The following is a 10,495-nucleotide window of genomic DNA, read 5'->3' on the forward strand; positions in this document are numbered from 1 at the left end:
AGCTTCGAGCTGCTAAGCTAAAGGCTCAAGATGGCAGGGCTACACAATGAGCTAGTCCTACCCAATGGTTAGCCCAGCCGGCTCCAGATGGTGGCTGCACTAGGCAATAAGCTAACACAAGCCACAGTTAGGTGCCACAAGCAAGAGGAACGAGGGACGACCGTCAGCGCAGTTGTTTCACAGAGACCAAATTAAAAACACAGTAAACAGCTTACGACCCGAATTCCGTCACAACATGTAAACGTTCAACAGTCCAGCATTACTGCCCAGGCAGGTAAATTATTGTTTCCCTCGTGGAACTGCCAGATGGGACAAATCGTTAAGGCCGTGATGTGGCTTGTTACCACATCTCGCCGACTTCAACAGCAGTGGGGGATGCGTCGCTACCCGGTGCAGGAGCAGTCTTTGTGGCCTACTTTGCCAGAGGAGGAAAGATCTTTCCTTATCTTCTGACGGAACTTCTTTGTTTCTCCTCAAGGCTGTGCATGTCAACTTAATTAGAGTTCCAGGACCAATGTTCCCCCTAATTTGTCACGTGTCTGAGCATTCACAGGACTTCTGAGAGCAACATCACACGTGCACACCAAGGCTACACCAATATTATGCCTTTCCAAAACCTGAGATTACAACTAGTTACATGGCTTACAAATTACAGTAATACTTTATTTCAGATGGCTAAATTTGGATGCAACTGATTTAACCCGATCACATGAAAAAGACAAAAATCTTGGATTTTTTTGTGAGCTGTATAGTATGTTTTATGTCAGAGTAGCGATTCTGCTAAAGAAGAACTGCTAAAGAAGAACTCTTTCAGAGTTAAACAGATTTTTATGTATTTATTTTACTGCAATTAAATTATATACATGTTGTGCAATGAGATTTAGCACAAGCATGTGGCAATGTGCAATCTTACTTGTGTCAGTCTGCTCCAGGGTAGTTGTGGCTACAATGTAGTTCACCGCTGTCAGGGTGTTAATGGTAGTGTGAAGCGCTTTAGGGTCGTCGAACTTGATAAAGCACTATACAGGTACAAGCCATATATACTGTGTGTGTATATATATATATATATATATATATATATATATCCATCCATCCATTTTCCAAACCGCTTAATCCCTCATGGGGTCGCGGGGGTGCTGGTGCCTATCTCCAGCGTTCACCGGGCGAGAGGCGGGGTACACCCTGGACAGGATGCCAGTCTGTCGCAGAGACAAACAGGACAAACAACCATTCACACCTAAGGACAATTTGGAGAAGCCAATTAACCTAACAGTCATGTTTTTGGACTGTGGGAGGAAGCCGGAGTACCCGGAGAGAACCCACGCATGCACAGGGAGAACATGCAAACTCCATGCAGAAAGACCCAGGGGTGTACTCGAACCCAGGACCTTCTTGCTGCAAGGCAACAGTGCTACCCACTGTGCCACTGTGCAGCCCAAAAACATGACTGTTAGGTTAATTGGCTTCTCCAAATTGTCCTTAGGTGTGAGTGTGTGCATTAATGGTTGTTTGTCCTGTTTGTCTCTCTGTGTTGCCCTGCGACAGACTGGCGACCTGTCCAGGGTGTACCCCGCCTCTCGCCCAGTGAACGCTGGAGATAGGCACCAGCACCCCCCGCGACCCCATGAGGGAGAAGCAGTTTGGAAAATGGATGGATGGATGGATGGATGTTCAGCCCTCACTGATATGCGCTTCCAGTGTCAGCATATACTGCTCGAAGTCTGCCTTGTTCTCCGCGAGCACCAGCTGGTGGCTCTGCCCGTTCTGGTGTTTCCTCAGCCTGCATTGTCTGTTCTGGTCAGCCCCTGCCATCATCTCTGGTTCTGGTCTGCCACTGCCGGCAAGTTCCCGGTCAATCTGATCCTGCCCACTGTTGACATCGCCACCTGTACTTTCTGGTCTCCTGCCTAATCCTGCTGTCTCATCAGCTACCAGTATTCATCCTTTCCACAATAAATCTTTTTAAAAGAATTATACCTCTGTGTCCAGTTGGAATATCGGGCTCATCTAACTATGTGCATTACATAAAGGGCTTATTTGTGAAAGTCACGCTGCGGAACATTGCAGTGGACATTGGACCACAGCTCCAAAGTCATCTAAATCTGGTAGTTATAGAACCTGTGACTTCACTCAGGTAGAGCTTATGTTCTGTACCTTTCTCAGGCTTTCTGCCCTTACATTAACCTCCACCTTTATTTCCTTCCTATATTTTAAAATTACCTGATGGTCTGTGGAAATTGCTATTGTGAAATAATTTCCTTCTCCTGCTTTGTGAACATGAATAATTTAACTTTCATTGTAGCTGCTTAAAGGGGCCAAGGGGAGCTGATTGCTGGGATGTCAAGGCTGCATGTATGAAGTATTTTCCTTCAGCATTTTCCAAGATTAGAAAATGTTTGACAAACTACTACACAGCTATTTATGAACTGCCAATCCAGATTTTAAAGGAAAAAACAAAAAAGCAGTGGTTCTTTTTTTAATTATTAACTTGCGATATTTAAATACTTAATTGTATTTAATTGCACAGTGTCTAATACACTATAGAAGTAGTAATTTATTGAAAATATATTGTATCTCATAATATTGGAACTTTTATTTCAAGGTACCCCTTTGGTTTTAGGGCATCTATTAAAAGTAGTTTATTTAGCCTTCTTTTTTATGACTTTACCTCTTTATCTTACTGTGATTACAGGAATGTTTGTGTGTGTCCCTCCTGCCTACCATCTTTGGAGATTGATTGAGTTACCTCACAGCCCATCTGGTATCAGGGCACTGGCAGAGACTCTGAGAGATTTTGTGTTACCTGAGAATTACCAAGCTTGTGCACAAATGTCTAAGGTCGGTTTCTGCCCCATGTTCACCAGTTGGCCAGTCTTCACTGATTGCATTCACATTAACAATTTAAAATACAATGTAACTGTAATTCTACCCTAACTATGTGCTATATATATAGGGAGATAGACAATTCAACATGAACAGAACATAGGAAAAGAAAACACACAGTATAGTGCAATGCAGTGTAATAGCAGGAATACGGTCAAGATAAGTTGGACTACAAACCTAATCTAATAATGTTTCAGTTAACTACAACAGTTTAATCAGCTGCAGTTGCAGTCCTATGCAGTGCATGGCTTCTGCTGGTTTTTGACCAGCCTTGTCCTACCGCCATTTTGGAAAAGCAGCTCTGTTTTACAGGTCCTGGGTTCGAGTACACCCCTGGGTCTTTCTGCATGGAGTTTGCATGTTCTCCCTGTGCATGCGTGGGTTCTCTCTGGGTACTCTGGCTTCCTCCCACAGACCAAAAACATGACCGTTAGGTTAATTGGCTTCTCCAAATTGTCCTTAGGTGTGAGTGTGTGCGTGAATGGTTGTTTGTCCTGTATGTCTCTGTGTTGCCCTGCGACAGACTGGCGACCTGTCCAGGGTGAACCCCGCCTCTCGCCCATTGAACGCTGGAGATAGGCACCAGCACCCCCCGCGACCCCATGAGGGATAAAGCGGTTCGGAGGATGGATGGATGGTCATGTTTTTGGACTGTGGGAGGAAGCCAGAGTACCTGGAGAGAACCCATGCATGCACAGGGAGAACATGCAAACTCCATGCAGAAAGACCCAGGGGTGTACTTGAACCCAGGACCTTCTTGCTGCAAGGCAACAGCGCTACCCACTGCGCCACTGTGCAGCCCGAGGGCTGAACACAAACAGGGAAATACAGTCCAGCTTACTGAGCAAACAGGAACTGGTAAAAACACAGTGGCAGTGCACATGAGGCAAGACAAGATGTTCTGGCAGGGATGAGTTGGCAGGTAGATATAGACAAGGGAACGGGTGAGCAGAGTTGGCAGTAATTAATGGCAGCAGGTGGGGCTGATTGAGCTAATTGACTGGTGACTGATGACAGAGGAGACTGAGCTGATTGGGTGGTTACAGATGGCTTTTGCTGAGGGGAATGGAAACTAATTACTCCAGAAAAGTCCAAAACAAAGCAACAATAACTAAATCACAAAACTTTAAGAATTACTGCATGAGAAAATACATTTATTGCATTTTTACCTTTAAGCTAGAAAATAATACACGAGCAAAAAACAAACTTACTTAATATTACTGTATGCATATCAGGACTTTCAAAACATAAACTCCTAATATATAAATAGGTCCGTGATGACAAATGGCTTGCAGGTGTGGTAAATAAATCACTATGCCCAAAGACATCTAATATTTTCATTGATATCTAAATGTTCATGATGTCTAAAGGCATTACCTCTTAATGTCTAATAATAATATTTATTGTCATTGCAATGTACATTCCAATCAAAATTGTTCTCTGCATTTAACCCATCCCTTTGGGGAGCAGTGGACTGCCATTGTGCAGTGCCCAGGGAGCAATCTGGGGTCTTGCTCAGGGACCCAGAGTCTGTGGGAGTTGAACCCAGAACCACCGGGACACAAGCGCATTACTCTACCCACTAGGCCCCCACTCCCCTAAAGTCTATACTCTCCCTACATAATTTAAGGCTGACGGTTTTTCCTCTCCATCCCTGCTTGTCCTCGTTGTCTCACTTTGCATCTCTCTCTCAGAGCCGTTATCTGCAAATCAACCAAATCGCAAACCATGGATCTGGTCAGCTGGCCGCTCGATGCAATTGATCACACTTTCTCAACAAGAAGACAGGGCAAAGGAGAGCCCAGCTGTCCCGAGGGGACATTTGCAGCTGGATACACTCTGGACTCCTTGGAGATGTGGAGGATTGTGTGTTTGTCTATTTTGTCCGCCGAAGACGTGGAAGATGCGTACATAATTGGATTTAGGATAACAGGATTTCTGCTTTTTGGAGCTGCCGGTTACCTGGTATATTAACAAATTTGGAAAATCTCGGAAGCTTTTCTTGCCATGGTAAGGCTGCCAGGAATGTGTGGAAGGATTAAATTGACCCAGACTCAAATGCTTTGTGAGCAAAACTGTAAATTGGATGCAATCTTTGCACAGCATCACATGCCGGCTGCGGTCTGAACTCAATGGTGACTGGAATTGATCTTGGGGAAATTCTAAGCTCGCTTTACGGCGGAAAGACCACAAATTTGGCTGTTATGGACTAGCCACTGAGAAGTACCAGAAAGACTTTAAGGCAAATAGAAAAATTTCACACTCTGCCTGAGACAAAATAATTTGTTGCTATCTGAATTGGCTTGCCCGATGCTGGCCTTGGAGGCTGGTAATCTCAAACTATCCTGGATGTTATATAAACAAGACGCTCTGCCCCCACCACCTGTCTTTCCATGACACCTGTGACCTGGAACAGTGCTCTGCTGAACTGGCTGATAAATACACCATCAAAGACTAATTGTTGGATGGGTGCTACTGAACAATCAGTCTCTCTCTCTCTCTCTCTCTCTCTCTCTCTCTCTCTCTTACTCACTCACTCACTCACTCACTCACTCACTCACTCACTCACTCACTCACTCACTCACTCACTCACTCACTCACTCACACCGAACACACACACACACACACACACACAAAATGGAAATAAATACACACCCTCTGACTCATTGACTCTGCTGTGCCCATTTGTTTTTACCCCCTGGGACAAGAACCCTAGGTTGGATGTGCACAGATGCACTGTTCCAACACCTTCTACACATCCATCTTCACAACTGTAAAGCTTGATTTAACCCTCAGCTGGTTCAGCCTGGACTACACTAGTGTCCCACACTCTACCCATAGTTTAAACTGTTTTAGCTGCTCAAACTTCACCTGTCTAACATGAGCAGTGTAGTCTCAGCAACTCAGTGTCCACCAATAAATGGAGCCTTTTTCAGTCAATACAATCCAACCGGCCACATGCTGTGCATGAGCATGCCTTCTGACTTTACTTCAATTAAAATTAAATGACTTGAAAAGTGTCCTATGTACTACAATCTTCCAGATTTTGTCATTACAAACAAGAACAATGAATTTTAGCATTAACAAAGTGGTCTTAAACTTTAACTCTGAAAAGTCTCCTCTGAGTCAGTTCCCGCGTTCAGTGGGCCTAATTCACCTTTCCTCTACCTGGTGAATGAAGGCATCTTGCCAGCATGATGCTGCCACTACCAGTTTAGAGGGGAATCTGTGTTGAGGATGAAGTGTCAGGTTTTCATCACGCAACGTTTTTAATTTGGCAGTAGGTCAATTTTGATCTCATCATGCTTGGGATATCTTTTTACAACCTAACCCTCTTCACAACTTTATCCCTGACCTGTCAGCTTTGTTTCTTGGTCTTCATGATGAGGTTTGTATTCCAACGACTTTCTAATCACTTCACAGAACAGTACAATTTATTTCAACAATAAATCACATTATTTGGGTGTATTACATTAAAATGGTCTGACTACAAAGGCTGGCCCCACTTTTCAGATTTTATTTGAAGAACATTTTTAAACAATTTATTTTCTTTCTTACACTCCACAATTAAGCTCCTTTGTGTTGCCCTTTCACATAAAATCAAAATAAAGTGCATTGAAGTTTGCGCTGAAAATGTTAGAAAAAATGAAAAAAGTTTTCACACGACTGAGGCACTACACATTGCATGTACAGAGAAATAAGAACACGGAGGTTGACCAAGTCATCTTGTTAAGGTCTGCTGATCTCCACAGAAGGACCCTGAGCAATTAAACAGTGGCCTGCCAATGCAGCCACCTTTAATTGAATTGGAATTAAAAGGAAAGAAATGTGAGAAAGAATTAGAAAGAAACAACTTAAAAAGAGGCAGGCAGATGGAAACAGATGATAGCGGGACCCCAAGTGTGGCCATGGGTGCAGCTAATCGATTTGAGACAGATTACATCTCTCTCACATTTAGTCTTTGTCTTCCCCTTTGTCTCTGACTCCCCCCCACCCCAACCCCTCCTCCAAATTTAAGACTCATTTGATGTAATGGAAACATGTTAAGAAATCTACCTTGCAGCTTTATTTCGTGCAGGTTAGGCATAGTCCACACTGTGCTCACAGAGAAGGGGCATTTGTGATACTTCTAACTGTTCAGTCCATAACTGGCAGAAACCTTATTAGAAAAAGTGCAGCATCTAACCCAGGTCTCACAACATGACACTGCAAATAACCAGAAATCAATGAACTGTCCTTTCACACCAATCAAAGCTGCTTACATGTGCTTCCAATAGAAAACAACACATCAGAGTGCTGCAAACATATGATCCATCTCTGCACTAAAAGATCAATACTTTTGTCCCTGGTCTTGGGGGGATGTGTCACTTATTTTCTGAGTGACTCCTTCAGATAGCACGGGTGCAAAACAGTGACAGACATGGGCATACATGTGGGTATTGCTGATATCTGAGCAGCACTGGAAAAGGGCAGTGTGCTGTTTTCCAGTCAATGACCAGCTGCTTGGATTTATTGGGGAATAAATGAAAATGGATGGACCGTACACACGTAGAATGAGGGAACACGCTGTCAGCAGATCATGATGAATAAAGGGCTGAGTGAAAGACAAAGGGATGGTATCAGAGGCACATTCGAGCTGAAGGTGGTGGGGAGTTTGATATTGATAAGCATTTATTTAACTACTTTGCAAGTCTGTCAACAAAAATTGTAGAACATCTTTAGAACATCTTACGCAAAAGGATCATCATTTAGCAATTGTAAAGAAAGGCATTATTGTACTACAATGAAATAATACATTTATTTTTTCAAAAACTTCTTTCACTCATTTATTTAGTGGTATTCCGACAAGTGGAATAACAACTGATATGCACAAATGTCTTTCCATTTCACAGCAGCTTTAAACAGGATGGTAGGCTGGTGCTATTTTTGAGTATAACGGTAAAAATGGTCTCACATTTGATATGATGCTGGGCATTAAACCGTGTTAAGAAAAGATGTTAGCATTTGTTGGATATATGATGTGTAGCCACAAGCTTCCCAAACCTTTTCGCTTCCTTTTTCTGCCTGATGCTCAACACAGGGATGAATGAGATATATATTCCTGAAATACTAAGGCCAAATGAACAAGGGTACCTAAAAAAGACCCACCCAATGGACTCAACCCAAAGTTCCAACTGTGACCCAAATGAGGGCGACTCCCCCTAATTCATTATCCTGCAGCTGCACCCAGAGCTGACCAAAGCAATTTCAATCTGCCAGCCATGCTCTAAATAAATGTGTGTACTCACCAAGCAAGTCTGTAACAAACTGAAAGCTATTACCACACCCGGTCAAAGATTTCCTTTGCAATAACACTTGGAGCATTTTTCATTGAAACAAATATGCAAACTTGGTGTAGTTGATCAAATGAATCAGTATGATCAAAACACTGATCTTTTATATTTATAGTTTGATTTTTTTTCTTCTTGACGAGTAGTTTTTGAAGATGAATAATATTAAAAACTAGAAGATCATGCAATTCCATCAGTAGCTCTGCATGGCATTTTTTTGTGTTTTACCTTTGTTTGGAGGCATGAACAATGGTGTGCAGGCATCTCCTCCCCGTCCCACTGATGGTGAAGACAATAAAGTCTTGGCAAGGAAGGCAGAGATGGGCTGAACCAGCACAGATGTAAGGCTCTGCCCAGGCCCAGCTAGCATAAAAAACAAAACAGAAGACAAGCCATAAAAACAACAACAATTAGAAACACTCGTTTGAATACTTTTAGAAATCATCAAAGTTATATTTTATGTAAAGTGGTTTGATGTATTTCACTGATTCCTTTTAATGCTTATAATAAATACGATCAGCCCTTTGACTGACCTGAAAGAACACAGAGAACCTTCATAGTCCTAGAACAGCGAGTGTCAGAGGGATTGATGATTGAATAAGTGGTCAAATGTCTCATCCTCAAACTTCTCACTCTGCACTTTATATAATTTAAATCCCTCAGAGGCTGCCATTTAACACCGTTCATTAACATGAAATACAGTAAATCTATAGCTTCTTGAATTTAAAAGGTTTGGGCAAAACTGTAGTTGATGTCTTAATTTTTTGTCAACAAATTAAATTTGTATAAATACTGTGAAAAGAAGAAAAATGGAGGGCCTGTAAATAAAGAGCCTCTGTTTACAGTTTTCATTAGATTGTCACAGTATGATGACCTTGTGAAAAAACATCCGTTTCTCCATGTTAACAAATACATTTAAACTAATAAAGCTACAATTATTTCAAGTCCTTTTAAAATATACAACATATTGATTATTACAAGGATAGTAATGACATCTATACAATTATTGTTATGTTGATCTGTACAAATAGATTTAAGTGAAAATACACTTTTTAAAAAGCTTTCCTGTGGCACTAGGAGTTAATTAGCAGTTTTGCAGAACTGCGGGAAAAGGGGCAGCGAGCAAAGAAGAAGACATGCAGTAAATGGCCCATGGTGAGAATCAAAGTTAGAACAGCTGCGTCAAGGATTAGCCTCCGTATGGGGTGCCTGAACCACCTGCTGCGACTAGCAGCAGCCCAACATACATTAAATTTAAGTACTTTTAGCAGAAAATATCATTTCTTTTTGTCTTTGCTCGTTATGGAGTACCAGAAGTGGGATAAGCAGATGTTAACCGTTAAATATTTGGGCTACTTGGTTGGTATCTACACTGCAGCCAGATGCTAACAGACATGTCTCTCAAAGCAAGTCAAATGTACTTTCAATACAGTTCTACCTATGAGTGATGGCTGGAACTCATTTCATTCCTTTTAATTTTTCATATTTCCAAAAAGCTGAATCTTTGTTGTACGAACAGGAAAATCGTAGGAGCCTTCTCTCACTGAGCTCAAAGGTAGTGTGCAGCAACAAGTGAGGGAGGGGTTACTGAGATACTTTGTGCTTTATATAACCAGAGAGAACCCTGGTCATCTTCCCAGGCCCAATAACATTAGAGGAAGGTCATGAGCTGGTCATCGAGTGAACAAGCAATACTGGAACAATGTCTCCATGGGTAATTTTGTTTGGCTACAAAGATTACAAGGTTTCCAATATAAAAAGATTCAAAGATTACCAGCAGAGAAATGACAACATCAAACTTTGTTCAACATTCAAAGCAACACAAAGACGGTGAGTCAAAGTTACCTTACACTCAAAATTAGATAACCTTGCTGCAGAGAGACATTCAAAATTAAGAACCCATTTAAGCTGTACAGAACATGTTTCTGTTACTGTGAACATTTAGTCTGATTGTAAAATGGAATCAAGGGGTTTCTTTAGTGTCACTGCAAACTTTTTACAGAAGCTTTCAAGTTAAACTCAAGTGTTTTGGCACGAAACCGCTTCAAAGGCTTACACGCAACATAGCTATATGCAAACATGTCCACACCATTCAGAGTATGTTGTTTCCCTACTGATCAAGGAGAATAGACTCATCACGAAGGTCCTCTTGATGACCCGGAGATCTTGACCACACAATAAAAGATCAGGAGGAAATCAATGCTCTTATGTCAAAAGAAAAACAGCGCATGCAGTGTTTCTCACACACCTTGCAACCGGCAGTGAGGTATGGATTGAAAGAA

General features: G+C 41.9%; 1 protein-coding gene across 1 annotated transcript in view; it reads right to left on the bottom strand.

Annotated features, from left to right (window-relative positions):
• Positions 1–8,771, bottom strand: part of LOC105935032 (inactive N-acetylated-alpha-linked acidic dipeptidase-like protein 2) — a 121,246-nt gene extending 112,475 nt beyond the window's left edge. Inside the window, exons 1-2 of the mRNA XM_036130237.1 lie at positions 8,747–8,771; positions 8,442–8,576 (exon numbers count right to left, since the gene is read on the bottom strand). Of these exons, the coding sequence (XP_035986130.1) occupies positions 8,442–8,576; positions 8,747–8,771 (160 nt within the window). The remainder of the gene's footprint in view (positions 1–8,441; positions 8,577–8,746) is intronic.
• Between the last annotated feature and the right edge of the window lie 1,724 nt (positions 8,772–10,495).

Source organism: Fundulus heteroclitus, unplaced genomic scaffold, assembly GCF_011125445.2.
Source record: "Fundulus heteroclitus isolate FHET01 unplaced genomic scaffold, MU-UCD_Fhet_4.1 scaffold_307, whole genome shotgun sequence".
In the NCBI taxonomy this organism is placed as follows: Eukaryota; Metazoa; Chordata; class Actinopteri; order Cyprinodontiformes; family Fundulidae; genus Fundulus; species Fundulus heteroclitus.